Raw genomic sequence first — 24,125 nt, forward strand, 5'->3', positions numbered from 1 at the left:
AATCATGGGAGATGGGGGAGATTCCAGAAGACTGGAAAAGGGCAAATATAGTGCCCATCTATAAAAAGGGAAATAAAAACAACCCAGGAAACTACAGACCACTTAATTTAACTTCTGTGCCAGGGAAGATAATGGAGCAAGTAATTAAAGAAATCATCTGCAAACACTTGGAAGGTGGTAAGGTGATAGGGAATAGCCAGCATGGATTTGTAAAGAACAAATCATGTCAAACTAATCTGATAGCATTCTTTGATAGGATAACGAGCCTTGTGGATAAGGGAGAAGCGGTGGATGTGATATACCTAGACTTTAGTAAGGCATTTGATACGGTCTCGCATGATATTCTTATAGATAAACTAGGAAAGTACAATTTAGATGGGGCTACTATAAGGTGGCTGCATAACTGGCTGGATAACCGTACTCAGAGAGTAGTTATTAATGGCTCCCAATCCTGCTGGAAAGGTATAACAAGTGGAGTTCCGCAGGGGTCTGTTTTGGGACCGGCTCTGTTCAATATCTTCATCAACAATTTAGATGTTGGCATAGAAAGTACGCTTATTAAGTTTGCGGACGATACCAAACTGGGAGGGATTGCAACTGCTTTGGAGGACAGGGTCAAAATTCAAAATGATCTGGACAAATTGGAGAAACGGTCTGAGGTAAACAGGATGAAGTTCAATAAAGATAAATGCAAAGTGCTCCACTTAGGAAGGAACAATCAGTTTCACACATACAGAATGGGAAGAGACTGTCTAGGAAGGAGTATGGCAGAAAGAGATCTAGGGGTCATAGTGGACCACAAGCTTAATATGAATCAACAGTGTGATACTGTTGCAAAAAAAAGCAAACATGATTCTGGCATGCATTAACAGGTGTGTTGTAAACAAGACATGAGAAGTCATTCTTCCACTTTACTCTGCGCTGGTTAGGCCTCAACTGGAGTATTGTGTCCAGTTCTGGGCACCGCATTTCAAGAAAGATGTGGAGAAATTGGAGAGGGTCCAGAGAAGAGCAATGAGAATGATTAAAGGTCTTGAGAACATGACCTATGAAGGAAGGCTGAAGGAATTGGGTTTGTTTAGTTTGGAAAAGAGAAGAGTGAGAGGGGACATGATAGCAGTTTTCAGGTATCTAAAAGGGTGTCATCAGGAGGAGGGAGAAAACTTGCTCACCTTAGCCTCCAATGATAGAACAAGAAGCAATGGGCTTAAACTGCAGCAAGGGAGATTTAGGTTGGACATTAGGAAAAAGTTCCTAATTGTCAGGGTAGTTAAACACTGGAACAGATTGCCTAGGGAAGTTGTGGAATCTCCATCTCTGGAGATATTTAAGAGTAGGTTAGATAAATGTCTATTAGGGATGGTCTAGACAGTATTTGGTCCTGCCATGAGGGCAGGGGATTGGACTCGATGACCTCTCGAGGTCCCTTCCAGTCCTAGAGTCTATGAGAGTCTATGAATGTATAATTCAGATGAGGAGACAGGCAAAATCAAGTCAAATAAATCAGTGTAAAATGCTGAGCAATGTATGTTTAATTGTATTACGCCACACCAGAAAATATAACACTATGAATGGTTAGTTATCATGACAACAACTGGTACAATTCTAACTATCCTAAAAAATAGTATTTATTTTACTAAACTATGTCGTATTACTCTCCCAGATACTTTAAGCATGGGAAGCTTTAAATAACTCATAACACTACTTCATCCTACCAAGCTCACCTCCTAAATCAGAATTATTCTGTAGGATTTAAGGTCTGCTATGAGCTTCTGTTTTTATCAAATGATGCATAATATGAATCAAGTGAGGCAGAATTGATTTACTGGGTTAATTGGACTCAACACGATTACATTCAAGAAAGAGTCTATGTGAAAAATGTAGGTTTTATACCAATGAGATGTAGCAGAGCCTGTCACATGAGGTATCCAATTATACTCCAGCATGAAGAGAGAAACATTAATCAGCCCTCAACCTCTGAAAATCTTTTTAAACATAGAAAGCGGGCTAACCTTGTTTATCAATGTACATGCCCATATGCAAAATAAAAAATGAGGTTTCAAACAGATGCTTATTTATATGCAAGGATGTTACAAGTGTCAGGACAGCCTGTCAGAGGAACATGCATGTCTTTCTTTTGTAATGCTTCTTGCTCTCCATGGAGAACATTCTGGCTCTCTCACCTTTCCCAAGAGGTTAAGTGACATATGCAACACTTATTTGTTTTTATGGACAATCATTTAGAAGTAAGGCACACCCATCAACAGAAAGTGGCTGCACTTCTGGGACTCATTTGGTGATAAATGGTTTACTGAGTACACAAGTTACATTAAAAATAAAATAATCTACACATCGATGAATGGGAAAGAGGCTATAGACATATGCATATATAAGTGGACATGGGGAAAAAGCTTTTTCTATTTAAATTTGTGAGCTACAAAATTTTGCAAGTCAACAAAACAACACAGATATGCACTTCTTGTGGAATTTTGCACATCACTAAAGGCAAACAAAAACATAGAATAGGTTTCAGTTTCCTCATAACCATAGAAAAATGACAGCAACTATCAATGAGTGCAGAACATTTGCCACTGAAACAATAAAGAGTAGTAAAGACTACAAGACACGCAAGTGCTCATATTGAACAGATACTGGAGATTTATGTTACAGCTGACAGGATCACTCACTGTAATCACTGAGTAGCCATGCACTTTTCTGCAAAATTAGAGGAGAGAGATGAGGCAGGAAATGAAATCCATTTCAGATTATCAACAGAAATACTGAATAGTGCAGCTGAATGGATGTCTATGCCAAATGTTATATGTAGTGTTATGTAGCCATGTTGGTCCCAGAATATGAGAGAGACAAGATGGGTGAGGTAATATATTTTACTGGACAAGGTGGATGAGGTAATATTTTGTATTGGTCCACCTTGTCTTTCAAAGTTCATGAGAGTCCTACTGCCGTTTTCAAAAAGCAAAAATCAGGCTATATCTATACCATGAGCTAGGAATGCGATTGTCCTGCTCATGTACACATACTCACGCTAGCTCTCATCAAGCTAGCATGAGTATAAATAGCCGTGTACCCATGGTAGCACTCATAGTGACAACAGAGACACGTCTGAGCCGTGCCAAGTACATAGCCACTGGTTTGTACTTGGCACATGCCTCTGTCGCCACAACCAGTGCTACCATGGCTACATTGCTACTTACAGTCATGCTAGCTCAATGAGAGCCAGTGTAAGTACGTGCGCGAGCTGAGGAGCCACACTCCTAGCTCGTAGTGTAGGCATTGCCTTAGTTTCAAGAGGAAGGTAGTCTCTTACATGTTTATGCACCTACACACCTCTGCAGCATAAAGCAGATCTGTGAAGTAGCCTGTAAGCAAAGGGAGTGCCTCTCTTCGTACGCATAGCTCAGACAATCACATATTGTGTACATTTTCTGAGAACGGTAAAGTAGTTCTACCCCTTCCTGAGGGCTGCAACTAACAGGCACAGAGGGGGAAGTACTAACTTTTGCTTAAACATCAGACAGGTGAGACCTGTAACCAGCACAGAACATTCCTGGATCCAGGTTAACTGCGTTTTGCATTCCATTCCAGGAGACTGTAAGCTCCTTCATTAGAAGGAAATGATATTGAGAAAAGCCTATGAAGAAAATCTTTCAGGGTTTCCAGTGCAGTTTTCCCCTCTAACTCTTGTTTAACACAAGAGGGGAACATCTGCCCCTTGATATGAATAGCTATATAAACAGATTAGGAAATAATTACATTACAGTAATGATTATCATTTACATGGCACTATATTGGTAGGATTTTTAAAAGCTCTCCGTGTTGGCCTGATTCAGCTCCCAAATCTACCACAGACATCAATGGAAGCAAAGTAAAACCAATGCTGAGTGCTTTTAAAAATCCCACTCTATATATTTTAAGCATTTAGACATTAACTAATTAATACTCACAACCCCCCATGTGAGGGAAGTACAGTAGTAACCATTACTATATCAATTCTGACAGTTGGGACACTTGAGGCAGAGCGATTGATTGATTGATTGATTTGCCCAAGATCACAGAGCCTGGTGGCAGAGCTAGGACTTGACCCCAGTTTCCTAGCTCCCAATCCATGCTCTAACCACTAGATAACTATTTAGGTAGCTAGTAAGATGGAATAGATGATAAAACAATATCCTCATAAAACATTACTGTTCTATAAATGCAAATGATGCAGGAATAAATTAAGATAATGACTCACTGGCATTTATTCCATGAACAAACTTGGATTTCAGGGTTGTTGGGATTCTAGTTGTTTGTTTGTTTTCGGGGTTTGGTTTTGTTTTTTGTTCTCTTTAATATTTTTTCTGAGAAAGTTTCTTATTTTAGTGTTTCCTATTTTTTCTATAAAAATCTTGTCAAATGTGAATGTACAAATATCAGAAAATGTAATGCAGAAAAGATGAAAATATTAAAGACAACATTAAGATTAAAAAGTAAAACATCGAAAATTTTACCACATTAGTATCAGTATAGGCTAGGTTTAAAAAACTGGGGCTCTTGAATGCCTCTAGTAATTCAATTACCTTGTGACAAGAGGACAATTTGGCTAATTTTTCAAGTATTATGGACTAAATCCTCAATCCTGCAAACACTTGTGCACATGTTTAATTTTATGCACACGGGTAATTCTATTTAAATCAATGGAACTACTCATGTATGGAAAGTTAAGTACATGCATAAGTACTCGTATGGATTGAAGCCTAAAATCTCAAAACCTATTGTTTCTATTACAAAAATTCAGGAACTATTTATTATGTTGGGGCCCATTCCTGCAGTCACCGCTTAGTCCTAAATGTCCCCACCTAGATGCCAGATCTTCCAGTTCCCCCCTGACATTCTGACAATGCAGTTATGAGTTTTCAATACACATATCTGAAGCACGCTAAAAATCCAAAGGAGAGTGGAAACTTAAATTCAATCTAACATCAAAATAAATGCCACAAGTTATGTTGGACTGGTTGGACTGTACTGGAGAGAAATAGTGAAGGGAAGAATCCTTGGGTGAAGCAGTGATGCATAATTCAGGGATCCCACAGGCATTACGTAGGTCTAATGTTCTACTTAAGACACAAGACCTTGTTCACAGAGTCTTTGGGCTTATCTACTTGGCTGCACATTTTGGACTACAGGGATATGAACTGCAGCGTACACTAGCATGCTGCACTGTAACTCCCCCATGTGGACACAACAAGCACGAACAAAAGTTTGGGCTAATAAAATCCTTATTAGCCCAACAGGACTTAAGTTAATGAGAACTAGGTACCTTTCTGTTTGCACCTGCAGCATCCACACAGGGGAGTTACAGTACAGCATGCTAGGGTGAGCTGTAATTCAGGCCCCCATAGTCTGAACTGCAGAGTGCTATAAACATCACAGGGTACGTCTACACTACAGGATTATTCCGATTTTACATAAACTGGTTTTATAAAACAGATTGTATATAGTCGAGTGCAGGCGGCCATACTAAGCACATTAATTCGGCGGTGTGCGTCCATGGTCCAAGGCTAGCGTTGATTTCCGGAGCGTTGCACTGTGGGTAGCTATTCTGAAGCTATCCCATAGTTCCCGCAGTCTCCCCCGCCCCTTAGAATTCTGGGTTGAGAATCCAGTGGCTGATGGGGCAAAAATCATTGTCGCGGGTGGTTCTGGGTAAATGTCGTCAGTCATTCCTTCCTCCGGGAAAGCAACGGCAGACAATCATTTCATGCCCTTTTTCCCTGGATTGCCCTGGCAGACGCCATAGCACAGCAACCATGGAGCCCGTTCAGCCTTTTTTTTTTTTTTTTTTTTTTTTTTACAGTCACCGTATGTGTACTGGATGCCGCGGACAGAGGTGATACTCCAGCGTTACACAGCAGCATTCATTTGCTTTTGCATGATAGCAGAGGCGGTTACCAGTCGTTCTGTACCGTCTGCTGCCGGTGTAAATTGGCAATGAGATGACGGGTATCTGTCCTTTTGTACTGTCTGCTGCTATCATGGGTGCCCCTGGCTGAGATCGGCCAGGGGCACAAAGGCAAAACTAGGAATGACTCCCCGAGTCAATCCCTCCTTTATGGTTTCTAAAAACAGAGTCAGTCCTGCCTAGAATATGGGGCAAGTGTACTAGAGAACCAGTGTATCAGAGAGCACAGCTGCTCTGTGTCAGATCCTGCAGAAATGATGAGCTACATGCTATTCACGGGGGGTGCCTCTGCAACAACCCCACCCGTTGCTTCCCTCCTCCCCCAACCTTCCTGGGCTACCGTGGCAGTGTCCCCACCATTTGTGCCATGAAGTTATAAAGAATGCAGGAATAAGAAACAATGACTTGTTAGTGAGATAAAATGAGGGGGAGGCAGCCTCCCAGTGCTATGACAGTCCAGGCAGGACATTAAGCGGTGCGGGGGAGAGGAGACCAGCATGCCGCTGCTATGATAGTCCAGGCAGTACAGAATCTTTTCTTTACACAGGGAAGGGAGGGGGCTGATGGAGCCCCAGTTGCTATGATGGGGACGGTTACCAGCCGTTCTGTACCATCTACTGGGAATGACCGAGAATTATTCCTATTTTCACCCAGGCGCCCCCGGCCAGCCTCACCTGAAGCCAGCCAGGAGCACTCACGGGTTGATAATAAGGACAGTTACCAGTCCTACTGCACCATCTGCCACCAGGCAGGGAGAGGAGTGGATACTGCTCTTCACTGCTGCAACATCGCGTCTACCAGCAGCATTCAGTAGACACAGGGTGACATTGAAAGAAGTCAAGAAACGATTTCTTTCCCTTTTCTTTCACGGGGGGGGGGGGAGAGTAAATTGACGAGCTATTCCCTGAACCATGCTGGACAATGTGTTTGAACCTACAGGCATTGGGACCTCAGCCAAGAATGCAAATACTTTTCAGAGACTGCTGGGGACTGTGGGATAGCTGGAGTCCTCAGTATCCCCTCCCTCCCTCCATGAGCGTCCATTTGAGTCTCTGGCTTCCCGTTACGCTTGTCACGCAGCACTGTGTAGCCTGTAGATTTTTTTTTCAAACGCTTTGGCATTTCGTCTTCTGTAACGGAGCTTTGATAGAACAGATTTGTTTCCCCATACAGCGATCAGATCCAGTATCTCCTGTACGGTCCATGCTGGAGCTCTTTTTGGATTTGGGACTGCATTGCCACCTGTGCTGATCAGAGCTCCACGCTGGGCAAACAGGAAATGAAAATTAAAATTTCAAGGGGGCTTTTCCTGTTTACCTGGCCACTGCATCCGAGTTCAGATTGCTGTCCAGAGCAGTCACAGCGGTGCACTGTGGGATACCGCCCGGAGGCCAATACCGTCGATTTGTGGCCACACTAACCCTAATCCTATATGGTAATACCGATTTTAGCGCTACTCCTCTTGTTGGGGAGGAGTACAGAAACCGATTTAAAGAGCCCTTTATATCGATATAAAGGGCCTCGTAGTGTGGATGGGTACGGTGTTAAATCGGTTTAACGCTGCTAAAATCGTTTTAAATGCGTAGTGTAGACCAAGCCACAAAGAAAATAAATGCCTTTTGATTACATGTTTTCAGGCTACTGTACTGTACTGTACATTTGAGTCTACAAAAATGTACTTTTATCACTAATCCACACTCCTTTATCACTTCTATTCATAAAGTTGGAATTCTTAGCTCCAGTTAACGTATGTTTATGTCAGTCTAAAACGAAAACAGAAAACACATTTTAAAGAGAAACTTCAGGATAATGCAGTAACTTCAGCTTGACTTCCTGAAAACAGAGTGACTCATCTTTGGCCAAAGAAAAGGCTTCTCCTTAGACAAAATAAACAGAAGTGTTCAAATAGAGCTTACCAGTCTGTTGCGTTTGTGCATTTCTTTTTGGATAAGTCTTACTACGACTTCTTTCAACATTTTGGTCAGGCCGAGGAAGCTGGACTGAAAGTTCTCTGCTCATCTGCAAAGCTGTTCTGCCACTTGAAAATGAAAGAAAATCAATATGATGGATAAACAGAAAACTGAGAAGTGAACCTTAAAGCAATTTAACATTTTTATTTAGAGAAATTATGCTGGATTGGGACAGCACAGTGAATTAGTTATCAACCCGTTACTCATAGAACCTTGATTCGGTTCTAATATTCCTGCTCACACAGCAGGCTGTGAGGTATTAACTACAATGTCATTCATTGTGATTTTGTTTCACATCAAATCTTGGCAGAACTGCCAACAAATCATGCCAATCTTTTCTGCATTTGGTATTTTTCAGCTGAGTTCCAGAAACAGTTCCAGAATCCACACAAAATGCTACTTTATTGAGAATTAAGACAGTAGCCAACACAGCTTGGCCTTTTTTGTAGCCTCACGATAACCTTTGAGCATGCAATTTTCTTAAGTAATTTGATTGCTCTAATTTTAATACCTGAATTAATTTTTACAGTCATTTGTCTTACTAAACTATCCCTTTAGCATTGCTCTGTTTGAGGTGACAAATGGCCGCCCTAATATTTCACATAATCAAAATAGGAATGATAAAGCAGCACCAAACTTGGTGCAGTGCCAGACTGCAACAAGCCATTAACACAAAAAAATGATAGGACCTGATTATATTTACGTTCATTTTAAAGCTCTGTCACCCATGACTACACAGTGTAAAGCTGCCCTAGTGTGAATGTGAATTAGGCACAGGTAGTGCATATGTGCCCTTGTTAAAGCATATTGTGTGGCGTACTCAGTGCAGCTCTCAAATTTTCTTTTAGACATTAGGAAAAAAACAAAAATAATTAATTAAAACCTAAGCATTCCTGAGTTTACAATAATTGGGAAAGATATTTAAACATTTTCAGATTTAAACTGACAAAAAAATTAAAATCTATAGTAGAGACAAGCTTCTTAACACACAATGAACAAATAAGGTAAATCTCTGTATCACAAAAAACTGTGGCTCCTATTTGGACCTATGTTACTGAACTGTTTTCAATAAAATTAAGTTACGCTTCCCCTTTCCCTGTAAAAAACAAAACAAAACAAAAGCAGACGATAAGACTAAAAATATATTCTATATCTGAATTTAACCTTAAAGTGATATTAACCATAAATGACAAAAGCAAGTTTAAACAAAACATCTGTGATAAGATATATTGTATATTATATTAAGATATATTAACCAGACAGCACTATGAATTTTATTTATTTTCTGCTGTCATACAATAAGATCAATTAAACACTAACATTATTTTACTACTAACACTAAAACTATCTAATGGTATTTCAGTTTCAACAAAAATAAAATGCAGAGACATTTAATTTTTTTTTATAGCTCTCTCTCACATTTATTTTAAATTAAGGTTTTTGGAAAGATCATTTCTAGCAGTAATTCCAAGTTGCCACATCTGCAGTGCAATGATTTAAAAACATTCAGGCGCATTTCTAATGAGTGAAGAGCAATTATACTGTGTGTTAAACATTGTAATTAGTATTTGAGTTATGTGAACATCCATTTGGATGAACACTTTTTTTTTTTAATTTCTTTAAACATCAGAAAATATATTTAAGGGGAAAAAAACATCAGAGTGGATCAAAATATTACTAGTTTTAAGTTTCAAATTATTTTATTCTGCAGGCTAGCCAGAAAACATTAACAAATGTTATAGCTCTGCAACCATGTTAACGTTTGTAACCCTCCAACAGCAGCCTTCATTAATCCCCTTTGGGCAGCACCTAATCTAAACAACTAATCTGATAATGAGGAGTTGCTTACAAACTATCAGAGTCCAAACAAACAAATACCCCAGAGGCTAACAAGCAAAGGTTATGACCCCCTCTCCTCAGGCATGGAATTATAGCTTCTGTCTTGAGCTTACATTATATATGCAGAAGTGGTTTTATTGTTGCCCCTCAATGATATAACCCACTCACCCCCAAAAAATCAAATAATAGAAAAGGTGGGGTAGCGGGAATCAGATCTACAGTGTAAGCAAACAGCTAATGCTTTAAGCACATGAAGATGCTGTTAATTACAGTTGCCAATATGCCTTTAATGAAGCAACAGTTACTGAATTTCAAATACCAACCAATTAAATAATATTCACTATCATACTGATAATCAATATGCTTCAAATGCGCAGTAGCTGAACTTTAATGGGATAGTCCCAATCTTTTTTAAAATTGCAAATTATTAAAACACTAACCCACATCTGGGGAAAACCCTTGTAGATCAACACAGCACAAGCAAGGATTCCTTCTTCCCTTCTGATGATAAGAGAAGACTTTATCTGGAATGTTTAAAAAACATTTTTGCAGTCGACAACGACTCATTCCAAGAGGTGAATTCATTATCATCACCAGGCACCTTGGTGCTGTATACAGACAGCCCATGACAAATGAAGGGGGAAGGTAGGAGATTAGAGCACCAGGGGCAGAAATATTTAAGTGTGGCCAACTGCAACAAAAAAATGTTAAATCTCATGCCATAGGTGTGTGAAGGCAAAGTTTCTTCTCCTACAACAAAGCATCTGCCACATCCCAATCAGCAGAACTGTTCCAGGCGGTGGACAGCCTGGGTCCTCTCTACTCTGGCACAGAATCAAGTATTTCTCATTGTGAGGCACTTTCACTCCAAATTCATACATAAGATCACTCCAATAAAGAGTAGATTGGAAGCCCCTGTGGAGCCAGATCCTTCTCTACTAAGATTTTGGCCCTCATTTGTTAACTGAGGTTCTGGAGGTGCTTAAGATGTTGAGGGTTATATGACTTATGATTTTAGGTTTATGTTCCTGGGAGACAGTGATAAGGAGGCTGTACCCCATACTGTGACATTCAAACTTGGCCAAGGTTTTCCATGAGTATGGTACAGTTGTCATAACATTTTTCCCAGATCTGGACCTTAGCGTCCAAAATATGGGTGTTAGCATGAAAACCTCCAAGCTTAGTTACCAGCTTGGACCTGGTAAAGCTGCCACCAGCCAGGAATCTATACAGTGCCTGCCGCACTGTGGTCTTACCAAAACCTTCCCTGGGGGACCCCCAGACTCAGATTCCTTGAGTCTCACAACAAAGGAGAATAAACCATTTCCCTTCCCCCCTCCAGGTGTTCCCTCCCTGGGTTCCTGGAGAGATATACAGAAGCAAGCTCCGTGAATCTAAACAGAGGGACTCCACCCTCCCTGTTTCCAGTCCTGGAAAACACAAGTACTTCCCCCCCCTCACCCAGAGGGTATGCAAAGTCAGGTTAGTAAATCTAACACAAAGAGATTTTCCCCCCTGACTTCTTCCTCCCACCAATTCCCTGGTGAGCTGCAGACTCAATTCCCTGAAGTCCCCACTAAAGAAAAAACTCCAACAAGTCTTAAAAAGAAGGCTTTATATAAAAAAGTAAGAAAAGGACATAAAAATGGTCTCTCTGTATTAAGGTGACAAATACAGGGTCAATTGCTTAAAAGAAAAATGAATAAACAGCCTTATCCAAAAAGAATACAATTTAACACATTCCAGCAACTACACACATGTAAATACAAAAGAAAACAATATAAACCTATGGTCTTCCTATCTTTGTACTTACAACTTGGAAACAGAAGATTAGAAAGCTGGAGATAGAAAAATCTCTCTCATAGCCGAGAGGGTCAGACACAAGACAAAGAACTCACACACAAACTTCCCTCCACCTATATTTGAAAAAGTCTTGTTTCCTGATTGGTCCTCTGGTCAGGTGTTTCAGGTTACTGGTGTTACCCCTTTACAGGTAAAAGAACATTAACCCTTAGCTATCTGTTTATGACAACAGAATAGTGCTTAAGACTTGTATTGCACTTTCTGTTCAAATATTTCTAAGCACCTTACAAAGATGAAAAAGTGTTTTTATCTCCTTTTGACAAATGGGGAAACTGACACTGAGGGTATGGCTACACTATAGGGACTATACTGGCATAGTTCCTTCGCCACAGCTATGCTGGCAAAACCCCACACAGCACAGGCATAATCTACATTGACAGAAGGGGCTTTTACGCCAGTGTAGGAACAATAGCTCCCCAAACAATGGTAGCTAGGCTGACAGAAGCATTCTTCCATTAACCGAGCTGCATCTACACTGGAGGTTTGGTCAGTGCTGTGGATTTTTCACACTCTTGACTGATGTCACCAGGCCTGAGAAAAGTAAGTGGCCTGATTTCCAGAGCTGGTGAATACCTGCAGCTCACACAGAAGTTAATTGGAGCTGCATGTGTTCAGCACTTCTGAAAATCACACCATAGCTGACTTACTGAAGGTCACACAGCATATATGTGGCAAAGCTGGGTCTAAAGCACAGGTCTGGCTCCAAATCTTGTGCCCCAACCATTACACAAGAAAACCTTAAATTCACCAGATGGGTTTGATCTATCCCTAGCTTAACCAAAAAGCACCAGATCCTTAGCCCCACTGTGGCTCATTTGTACTGCTCTGGCATCATTAGGGGCTGTAAAGCTAGTTTAACTGGCCTCCTGAGGGATGCCCATAGTTGGTGGATTTCCCTGTTGCTCTGTGCTATCCCTACTGCTAGATCTCTGCATAAGGATCGTGGCCAGGGTCCTTCTGTGCCCTGGTGGTCCACACTTGTTAAAACAGCCCCCTCAGGCCATGGGCTGGGAGTAATCTAGAACATTCTTGAGGCTCCTCTATGTTGTGCTATGGGCTGTACTGGCCCCCATCTAGCCCCAGGGATCAGGAAGCCACAAAGGCAACCTTGCCCGCTGCCTCATTGCCTCCTTCCCAGTTCCTGCTTTGAGCACAGCTAAATCAGACCAGAAAATCTGGCCCTGCATCTCACATTGTTTAATCTGTGAACTAGAATGTTATTGTTAACAGTTTTTCTGAGGGGAAATAATCTGAATGTAAAGATTTTAAGGTGAAACAGATTTACCTGTACCGATGTTTATAGCCTACGGATCCAAACTTGCTGAATTTTCTTGACAGAGAGTTTGACTCATTTTCCGGCATTCTACGTTATTTTAAAAATAAAGCGACAAAGTAAAATTACATACACTCAAATATATAGTAAATAAACTACCATAATTAATGTCCATGTAGAATGGTTTTAGGATGATGCAATGCTATTATAAAACAAAGTAATGTGTCCTCCACTTGTAACAGAAGTTGTGGGCACAAATTTGCAGATCCAAAAAGGGGAGCATGGCTCCTCTATAAGCTCCTCCTTATCCCCATGTCATGGCAGGCTCTCCATGCTGGCTCCATGGGGCTCAGAGTTCCATGAATCCATGCAGATGAGGTCAGATCTAGATGGACGGGTTCTTTCTCTGCCATCACCCTTACCCAAACCCCACAGAACATCCCTGTGTAAAGTCCTGGGAACCAACAGCTGAGCCAGGACTTGGGTCATTTAAATACCAAATAATTTCCCCCAGAGTGAACCTGATGGGGCCTAATTAATGGATTTGAACAGGTTAGGGGAGGACTAACAAGCAAATTGGTCCATTAACACAGAATGTATAAGGCAGCACAGGAAAGGGAGGTAGGCTAGCAGAGCCTGGAAAGGTCTCTGGGTAGCGAGATCTCTTCCCTCTCTTTGGCAAAGAACTGAGGAGAAACTGACACTATAAATAATTATTGTGTATGGATCAATAAGGTGGTGAGAAGAGCTGATGTAACTGAACTGCGCTTGGGTGTTTAACAACAGAAAGTCTCAGAGTTGGACAGACAGAACAGAAGACAGGAACAGGATGTTGCCCTGTCACAATCCCCATAAAAGTTAATGCTGACTGAGGGCATATCTACCCTACACCAATGGGGAGCACGGAGCCAAGAGCCCAGGGGGTGCAGCCGGGCTCCCAGCAGGGACATCTATGTCCAGAGTCCAGCTGGCTGCTGTGCTCCTGCTGGGGAACGGGGAGCCAAGCGCCTGGGAATGCGGGGGGAGCAGCTGGGCTCCTGACAGGGAGATCTGTGCACAGAGTCCAGTCGGCTGCCATGCTCCCGGCATGCTCCTGGGTGCCAGGAGAAGCCAGGCACCCAGCAAGGAGATCTGCACCCCACGTCCAGTCAACTGCCCTGTTCCCAGCGGGGAGCTGAGAAGCCGGTGTGGCTGCCCTGTTCCTGGCAGAGAGCCCAGGCAGCTGCCCAGATCGGAGCAGCAAGCTGGAAGCCTGGGCAGCAGCCTGGCTGGGAGCAGGGGGCTGGGACCTCAGGGGGCAGCAGGGCTCCCTGTGGGGAATGGGGAGCCCAGGTAGCAGCCTGAGAGGGAGCCTGGGTGGCAACCTGGCTTATAGCAGAGACCAGACAGCAGCCTGGCAGGGAAGCTGGCTTTCCTGGCAATTTCACGGCTCCAGCAAAGCCCCCTCAAACATTCCTCTGCACCCCACCTAGGGGTTGCACCCCCCAGTTTGGGGGAACACTGGTCTACAGACAGGAACACTGTGTCACCCTAGCTACACTGACATATGCCCTACGCCTCTTGTGGAGGTGAAGTTATTATGTCGGTGTAGGACGGCACTTATATTGGCAGGAGCAAGGCTGTAGGTATACATTGACATAGTTAGGTTTATGTGAGCTGCCTTAGGTCGACCTAATGCTGCAGTGTAAACCAGGCCTGAGTCGATGTTAACTTGTGCAAGTTCCTCCTTTGTAATGTGGATTACCCTTGAGTCATGCACTGGGATAAGCAGCTGATGGGGAAAGAGGGCCGGCAGCACAGCTCCCATATTAGCTGAGGAACAGGAGGCAGTGTAAAGCTACAGGGTCTTGAATGGCCCTTGCCTCCTGTTACTCCCCCAAGTGCCACAGTTTTGGAGGTCCAAAGACCTTGCCACTTCTTTAGTGGTAGGAAAGGTCTTTGGACTTCTATCCCATGAAAGAATGGTGAATAAATTCTGAGAGTGTAAAGTCATGGAGCTTCCTCATCTTTACATTGGGAGAACACGTCTAAGGGAGCATTGTGCCCACTGTTGAGGGCATGTCCCCATATCAGGGCAGGACTTTTACAGGGGTTTGTAACACAACTGAACTAATTTGCTTCCAACTGAAACTTGCTTTGCACAGGGACATGCCCATATAATTTGAAGATGCATACATACATCTCAGGATTTGCTATACGCTGTCATGCAGTACAACAGTCCAGCTTGTCCCTTTGAGGGCCTGGACACCTGGGGCCAACCTGCTCTGTTCAATTTATCAGACCTAGATGGAGAAGGGGCCAGAGAGCAGGGGTTCAGGTGTGCCTTATAGAGGGGCTGAGAGAGGTCAGTTGGGTGGGAACTACAGGAGGGAGGTGAGCTTCTGCAGTAGGCCCCAAAGCAGGGGGATTGAAAGGAAGGGTGTATCCAGGGCCGGCTCCAGCCTTTTTGCCGCTCCAAGCGGTGAAGAAAAAAAAACAATTGAGCTGCCGCCAAAGTGGAAGAGATGGAGTGAAGGACCTGTGCCGAATTGCTGCCAAAGACCCAGACGTGCTACCCCAATAATGGACGGAGTGCCGGCCCTTTCTATTGGCTAATCCAGGCACCTGCTTCCTTCGCTGGTACCTGGAGCCAGCCCTGGGTGGATCCCCTTTTCAGCACTGTGAGAGTCAAAGGGAAAAGCCTCTGGGAGCTACAGCCCAAGGTGAGCAGAGGAAATGCTTTTTGTGTTTGATGTTTTTGCCTACATTTTCTATAGTAGAAGAATAAAACTATGCCTGCAAAGAGACTTGGGCAGGGCCTGTCTCACAGAGGAGCCCAGAATCAGGAGGGCACAAGTGTGTCTTAAGGCCACCCTCACCCCCTTTGCTGTGAGTCTGTGCTATGCTTCTGAGAGGTGCAGCAAGAATCTCAGCCAGCACGTTTATCTTCTGTTGTCATAACATAGTAAAACCTTAATATCTTTACCTCCACTCACCTGAAGAACGTATGGTGCTCTACACAGCATTTCCAAAGATGTTTACATGTGGTTTTGTTACGTGCTTCAAAAAAGAAGGACGTTTCATTGCACTGAAATAAAAAGAGACAACATTACTATGAAAGATTCCTCCTATGGAGTGGATTTTCACTTGTTGAACTACACATGTGGGGCCTGATTCTCCTCTCCCTTGTGCCAGTGTAAATCAGGAGAAACTTCACTGAGGCCAACAATGACATACTGGTGTATGTAAGAGGAGAAGCAGGCCCTAGAAATATATAAAACTGTTTAATTTAAAATAGAATCATAGAAACTGAAAGAAGAAAAGACTGGTAGGTTCTTAAAATACTTTGTTTCTCACTTCTGGTTTTATGTATTATATTACTGACAAGTATTTTACTAGCAAAAACCTATATTTTTTCATATATTCTATTAGGGATGTTTTCTCAGACTACACTTTAGAAGGCCAATCAAAAGCACACATTTCCCCTCGAAATAATTTTTCATTTTATTACATTAAAATGTGTGTGAGATTACAACACTCAATTTATCTGAAACTTCAGATAGTACAAGTAAGTAACATTTATAACTTAATACTTATAAACAACCAAGTCCTGGGCAAATGACTTTGGTAAAACTATGTGCAAGTCAGTGACTAAGATCTTGTAAAGTCTTTATTTACTAATGCACAGAGGAAAGGACAACAGGGAGCAGAGAAAAAATATAAATGAAGGTAAGAATAAGGCAGGTGGGGTGGACTAAATCAAAGGAAAAGAACACACGAAGGGGGAAAAATTAAACCTGGAAATCAAGAAGACAATTGGAAGAAGTGACACAAAGAAAGAGAGAACAGGAAGAAAATTAACTAATAATGCAATGTTTTGAAACGTGGGAAAGGGAGCAGAAGACAGAAAATCTTGGAAGATAGCAACTGTTGGGAAGGCTTCTACAGACAGAAAAATGAATGCTCAAAACTTAAAAACTAACTAGAGACAGATGGAAATCAGTCAAATGGGAGATTGCTATCAGCTTCTACTATCACTGCCATACATGGTATAAAGAAGACATATGATGATGACAATGACGATGGAGGAGGAGGAGGAGGAGGAGAAGAGAAGTTTACAAATCATAAAATACCTCAAATGAAGTGGTGTCAACAGGTCTGTATTTTTTTATTTTCTTTGCTTACTGAAACATCATTCCTGGAATGTATGTTACAATAGGTGGAAGTGTGACCACGCATCTATTTTTTAATATTTTGTTTTGCAGGAAATCACAAATCTGTGTAGTCGGTGCAGACCCTGGCTTGTGTGTGTTACTGCTAATACCAACCTTCATTACGCATACACTGGGAACTCCATTGTCTAATAAAGTGATTCTAAACTGAGCTATAGATTTCCTTTCTGATAGATTGCATTCAAAACCCAACCTATGAAATAAATTGGTATGTACAGTAGTAAGTTCAGCAAATGAATCAACTGTGCATATCTGGCACAAAAGGAATTTCAACATTAAGTGGCTAGCTAGCTAGAAGATAGGATTTGGGAGGAAAGGATTCCCCCTTTTTGTAATGCTGTCTACCTAGGCCAAGATTTTCAAAATATGCACACTAAAGCCAAGATCCTAAGCAGTGCTATATTGTGCCAGGGCTTGCCAGGGCTGAGCCCTGACCACCACTAGGCTTGGCAGTTCAGCGCCCCGGAACCTCTGTGCTTGCTGCCTGAGTTATGCAAGTAAAAAAATTGCTTGATCCCCAGCACCTCTTTCATTACAAATTAAGCACTGATCCTAAGAACTAAATCCATATTTAGGCATCTTTGCAGATCAGGCCAAAGTGCCTAAACTCAATTGTTGTATGCAGTGTTGTTACAGTTGTGTTGGTCCCAGGATATCAGAGAGACAAGGCGGGTGATGTAATATCTTTTATTGGATCAAATTCTGTTGGTGAAACAAGTTTTCAAGCTTACACAGAGTTCTTCTTCAGGTCTTGAAGAAGATCCTTAAGAAGAGCTCTATGTAAGCTCAAAAGCTTGTCTCACCAACACACAAGCTGGTCCAATAAAAGATATTACCTCACCTGCCTTGTCTCTCTAAACTCAGAATTAGAAACCTACCTTTAGCACTCATGTTTGAAGATCTTGTCTATTGACATTAAAATAAGTCTTCCAGGATTATACTAATCTTTTTCAAAAAATTATAAAATTCAAGACTCAACATGAATAACCTTAAACTCTGTTATCCAGTTAACTTATTAAGGGCCTAGTTCTGTCACACGGAGTACATTGTACCATATTACCTGAGTAGTCCCACTGATTTCTAGGGGATTCATGTAGTAAGTTATCGCTCTGTATGAGTGACAGACTCAGGTCCTAAAAGAGTTTCCTCAATAATCTGATAACATATAACAAGTGTTTATAAATGGAATTTTACCTATTTTATTTTTAGCAGCTGGTTTTATAAAATGGATGCCTGCACATACAGCATGATGTGTGGGCGTGCATGAAGGTCCATTCAGGTTACTCACATTTTTCATTTAAACTGCAGCTATGATTTGCAAACAAACCTGCAAATCATGAATTAATCTAGTGCATTCCCCAGAATCCAAAATCTCACTCCTAACAAATAAATAGATTACATTCCTTATTAAAAGTTGTCAGGCAGTTCATGAAATTTACAAATTACTTGCTTGAAAGCCTCTCTTCAAACATGAAACCAGCAAGAAACAACAATAATAATAATGGGGTAGAGGAGTTGCACCGATGATTGGAATAATTAATTAATGTTTCATTCTCTGACAATGACAAAAACATTAGGGATATACCTGAGCCACTTCATTCTTTGAGAGATTTTATTTATATTTTTCCACTGCAAAAGATTACACTGATGGCTGGAATATTTAGGTGAAGTTACCAAGGACTGAATATGCCCCCAGATAAGCTGCAGCCTTCACCCAGAGGGACCTTTTTTCCTAAAGACGTTACAGCAAAAAGATGGGCCTGCAATAGGAATCATCACCACTGCAAGTACTGGAAACTGGGAGATGAAACTCTTTCATCTAAAGAGACTGATGTGCTGCAAAGTATAGATGATACTTATATTTGCTTTGCAACAATATATTCCTGCAATTAATAAAAAACATGATCTCAGATATTACTGGGGTCTGGGGGGGTATTGCATTCCAAATCTGCCATACTGGACATACAATAGGAGACTCATCCAACATGTGAATCTCTGGCAATCAGGAGCAAGATTCCATCTACTGCAAAATCCAATTCACTCTTACTGTGTGTGACAAATCCAGAGCTAGGATTTTTAATGAAGTGTCCAGTTCTTTTTTAAAAAGTGAAACAAGAGAAGCAGATTTTAGGATGTTATGACTGTGTCTACATTAAAATGTATATACCAGAGTCTCAACTGGTGTAAACTGACAGACTGATCAGACCCTATGGGACTGCGCCAGTCAACATAACATACAGTAACCCTTAGGCTACACTAATTTATGACAGGGACTATTTTGGCCCCCAGCCAGACCAAGTTCATAGAAGCAGAAAAGTGATTTACAGTAACTTCTCCTTCTCCCCACTCTTGTCAGATGAATCGAGTGTAAACCCAGTGCAGGTGAAGATCTGGCAGCATATACATTGCCACTCTGCTTCAGTAGGATGAACAATAGCAAAATATATATATTTGGAAACAGTTGCTGAGAGCGAAACATTATTCTTTGCCAAGTTAGACACATACCTGGAGATTATCATTTGTTTTCTCCAACAGAAAATGTTTTTAAGGGTTTGTTTTTTTTAATGCATTTACGTAATGCATACCACTCCTAGCTTATGCAATCAAGACTGTATTATGGGTTACACAAGGTCACCTCAACTCTACAGTCAAGAAGATAATTATCTTAAAGTATATCATACAACTCAAGTATCAAAATAATAATAAACCTGTGCTATTATTGCATAACCACTTCAAGATTTAAAGTACCTTAGGCTCATAAAGTAACCATACAAAAACTTTACTAAACAATAACTCACAAAAGGCTTAAAAAATAAAACCTGAAAATTAAGCCACCACTTCAGGTTTGCCAAGGAATTTCATTCCACCGCACTTTAAATAGAAGGCTGTTTAGTGGTGATTCACCTATTAACCACCACACAACTCTTACTGCTACAAGTAGCAGATGGTTGAGTGGGTAAGCGGGAAGAAAAAGACAAATACAAAACTCTCTCTCAGTTAGTGGATCAAATTCTCTGCACTTGCTTACACTCATACCACCCCATTGGTTTCAATTTGTGTAAACTGACCCACTGTTTGTAATTCTTAAGTAACATGAACAAATTGCTCTATTTTTCCAGATGGGATTTTAAGTTAAATTTGCAGCTAGCATGAGAGGGCCAGATCTTCTGCCCTGGTTCTGTCTCTTTTATGCCACAGATGAGGCAGAAAGGAGATGAAGAGCTGCACAAACAGCTCCATGGCTCTCCCTCATGCACCCCTCCCAACCCCAGCACACACAGTGTGGCAGGGCCGGAAGGGGTATGGCTGAACCAGCTGATTAATATATTGATTTAGATTTCTAACAGTGATGAAAAAGGACCCTATCCAGAGCTGTAGGCACTCCTGACAAAAGTCACACCAATAAAAATAAAACCTTGCACTCAGGACAACCTGGCCAAAGGAATGGCCCTTAGGGTGCCCTTAGAGCTGCTGTAGTTTGGAGTTGTTCTGATACTACTCTAACTTCCACAATTGACTAGTTTTGTCCGTGAAGTCCTTGGATTCAGTACTGAGCATAGCCTAGCTAGACTTGTGTATCAAGCCCAGAGAGACTTCTTGAAAGGCCCAGTCTGGCATGTGGGAGCCAATCACTAGTCAAAATAACTCATTCCTGAGTTTTTCACTGGTCACAACTTACTACAGGCATTTGAACTATGAGTTCTTCAAACACATCTGGCAAATCAGAGGTTAATCCCTCAAGCAAACAACCTTTAATTCAATTCAGCATCTACAGGAAGTTACTGCCAGGTACAGAAGGTATAGATTTCAAGAAAAGCTGGTCAGAAAACTTTGATAAGTCTATTTTCCTTTGGAAAATGCAACTCCATCAAAATCCCAGCACTTCACAAAATTATGCTGATTTTGCCAAAATTTCATACGGGAGAAAACTGAAAAAAATCTAGTTTCTGACAGTGTCAAAGCATCCTGTTTTGACATTGTTAATATGAAACATTTTGATTTTTCATTTTGAAATGACTTCGTTTTGTTTGTTTTAAATTTTGGGTTATATTATAATGCAACAAAAAATTAAAATCAAAACAAACGTTTCAATTTTCTCAAAACAAAACATTTTGATTGATCTGAAGCAATGTTTGTTTGTTTTTTCAGAATTTTCCTTTGTGGAGAATTTAGATATTTTCAGGTTTCATTCTGATTAAAAACTAATCAAAATTTAAAAATCTTTTGCAAAATGGAATTTCCATCCTCTGCACAGCTCTAGTTTCAAGAAGGAAAATAGTGAAAAGTATAGTAAGATATTCTGCATGTATAAATACTTTTCATGTGCATTATTCATAGAACCTGTCAAAGACCTGCTACAGACGAGATTTAAGGGTACCTTCTCCTGTAAGTAGGTTTAATTCACTCTCACATATACATGCCACTCCCATATACCATGCCCAAATAAAAGGGCTTGGAAGAGAGAACAATGCTGGTGTGTGTGGTACAGAATAAACATCCCAACCTGTGGCCAGAGCAGATACATACCCTCTTTGCAGTTGCTGTACCAGAGCCTGTGATTCCTGCACACTGGTCTAAAAACATTCCTTGCAATGCCCACTGAATATATGTAACCACAGTCTTTTTCCATTCCTTCAGCCCCTTTCTGTAGTGGCCTATGCATCGCTAGTGTGGAACCCAGTTCTGTCACATTCAGGAGGTGCAGTGTCCTTTGTGCACCCACTGAAGTGTTACCCATTCACATGTAGTGTAATCACAATGATTCTGCTGTATTGGGGGATTTTCACCTATGTTCCTGGGTGAGTTTCCACAAAAGTGTGCACAGCTGACTTTCACCCTAAGGAGGATTGCACACGGCAACAATCAGACTCGGTAGTTTTCCCAAGGGGAGCTCAATCAAAATATACTTGTTTATCATCAGAATTTGTCTTCACTTTATTTGTCTTACCAAGAGACTGTTCCTTTGCAATCTATAAATGGGAAATGCTTACTCCTTCATGCTGCTATTTAAAACTTTCATGGAATGCTTAACACATGCTCTTATTTCTGAATTCAGAGCACAGTTCAAGTTGAGGGACAATGTTATATTGATCCAGTGACTAACGTCAATTCAAGAAAATTTCTGCCAGTTGATCCAAGTAATTGATCTCTTATGCAATAGTAAGCCAGGGACAGCGAAATACTATTTTTGCCATTTTTTAAAAGCATGAGAAAAAATAATGTAGATAGTGTAATGGAGAAAAAAAATTAAACGATACAGGATATATATTAGGAGTACATTAAATCCAATTCCCTTATAGTAATATTAGTACACAACAGAATGGGTTTACAGAAATAGAATAAACAAGTCATAATTATACAAGTGGTTTTCAGGGAAGAGAACTGCTGAAGCACTACAGATCTCAGTACAAGAAACAGAGAAGGTGAAGCTCTTAATTTCATTATAAATGCAGCAACAGTAAATATTCTGTGCTTGTTGAATCACTGAGTTTATGAAAAGCCAAATGATGTAAACAACAGGCTCACTAGCATCAATGATAAATAATTTTCCCTGACACAAAAACGCCATATTGTAATCTTTAACCAGCCTGAGGACCGTGCTCTGTACATTTGGGCTGAAATGTGTAAATTCATCTACGGATTTGGATGTCCATTTCCATTACTTTTAATGGGAATTGGGCATCCAAATCCTTTAGACAGCTCTAAAAATCTCAACCTTAATGACACAATTATTTATTTCATCAACCAATCTCCTTTGAATCAAAAACAGGAAGGTGGATATGTTAGGACATTCCGGCATCTCCCTATACTGTCAGAATACAGAGTACTGCAATAGCACTTCAAAGACGCATTAGTTGCAGTGAAGATTTTAATGATCTTTCACACCCTTGTTCTTGCTGCTCTCAAACAGTTTTCTAAAAATACCTGTCAGGGCTTGAAACTGCCAAATGCCATCAGGGAGACGGCCTATTATGAGCACAATATAGAACTTTCAACAAGTTTATGAGTCAACCACACCGTAAACCTATGTCTCCTTTCTCAAGCTTCCAGATTCCTCATTCAGTTTGTTACACATCTGAAATAATTCCAGGCATTTCACACAAATACTTACTACATACATGTGCCATCAAATGGTAACTACAATATTACCTATACGTAATTTACTTTAAAGTAGAACTCAGACTTGTTTGTACATGAATAGACATTCTGCAATATTTTAAAACGCAGGCTTTACTGATGGCATAGAAGAACAAATCTTATATACTATAAAGTCCCATTCTGCTCTGCTTCAGTAGGGCTTTCCTGCCTTCCCTGCAAAGTGAAGAAGAGGCAGGGGGGAAAGGAAGAAAACTTAACCCTAACTACAAATACTGATCAAGAAAGATTACATTTGGAAATAAATTTAGATATAAGAAGAGTTTTTGTGGTGGTGATTAAAAGCAAAACTGGCAATACTAGTTTCATTTCACTGAACACACCAAACTGTTAACTTGATTAGTTTCACTGTTTCTTCTTTCAGACTTGAAATAAAAACTTACATCTTTTCCCAGCACTCTAAGTTCAAACTGCATTTCCTTGAAGTGAACCTTTGTAATTCTAGGCCTAAATGTTGAAAAAAAGATACAGAGATGTTATGGTATTTAAATCCAACACATCAGAAAGACACAAAGAAGAAACGAAAAAATTGAAAGGAGAGTTTCAGTAAAACATTCATATATGATCATTTTTGTCAGTGCTCCACATATATTACTCACAAGAAAAATAGTTTCAGAGCAGTAGCCGTGTTAGTCTATCAGCAAAAACAATGAGGAGTCCTTGAGGCACCTTAGAGACCACAAATTTACTTAAACACTTTAATGGAGCAGGGAAAGTTAAATCCATCTCTTGCAATATTAGAAACAGAACACAGACAATTTAATCTAGACAGAAAGATCAGTGATTCCAACAAGTACATCAGTTTAGTTCTTATAAAACTAACCAGTCATATCATATATATATTTAGTATT

The 24,125-nt window shown here is 40.8% G+C and overlaps 1 protein-coding gene across 5 annotated transcripts in view; it reads right to left on the reverse strand.

The window, feature by feature from the left end:
- EPB41L4A (erythrocyte membrane protein band 4.1 like 4A) overlaps positions 1-24,125 on the reverse strand; it is a 207,696-nt gene that overhangs the window by 48,609 nt on the left and 134,962 nt on the right. For all 5 annotated transcript variants that reach the window (XM_050945784.1, XM_050945783.1, XM_050945781.1 and 2 more), the window contains 4 exons: positions 23,658-23,721; positions 15,883-15,974; positions 12,920-12,997; positions 7,879-8,000 (listed from right to left, as the gene is read on the reverse strand). In XM_050945784.1, the coding sequence (XP_050801741.1) occupies positions 7,879-8,000; positions 12,920-12,997; positions 15,883-15,974; positions 23,658-23,721 (356 nt within the window). The remainder of the gene's footprint in view (positions 1-7,878; positions 8,001-12,919; positions 12,998-15,882; positions 15,975-23,657; positions 23,722-24,125) is intronic.

Source organism: Gopherus flavomarginatus, chromosome 3, assembly GCF_025201925.1.
Source record: "Gopherus flavomarginatus isolate rGopFla2 chromosome 3, rGopFla2.mat.asm, whole genome shotgun sequence".
Lineage (NCBI taxonomy): Eukaryota > Metazoa > Chordata > Testudines > Testudinidae > Gopherus > Gopherus flavomarginatus.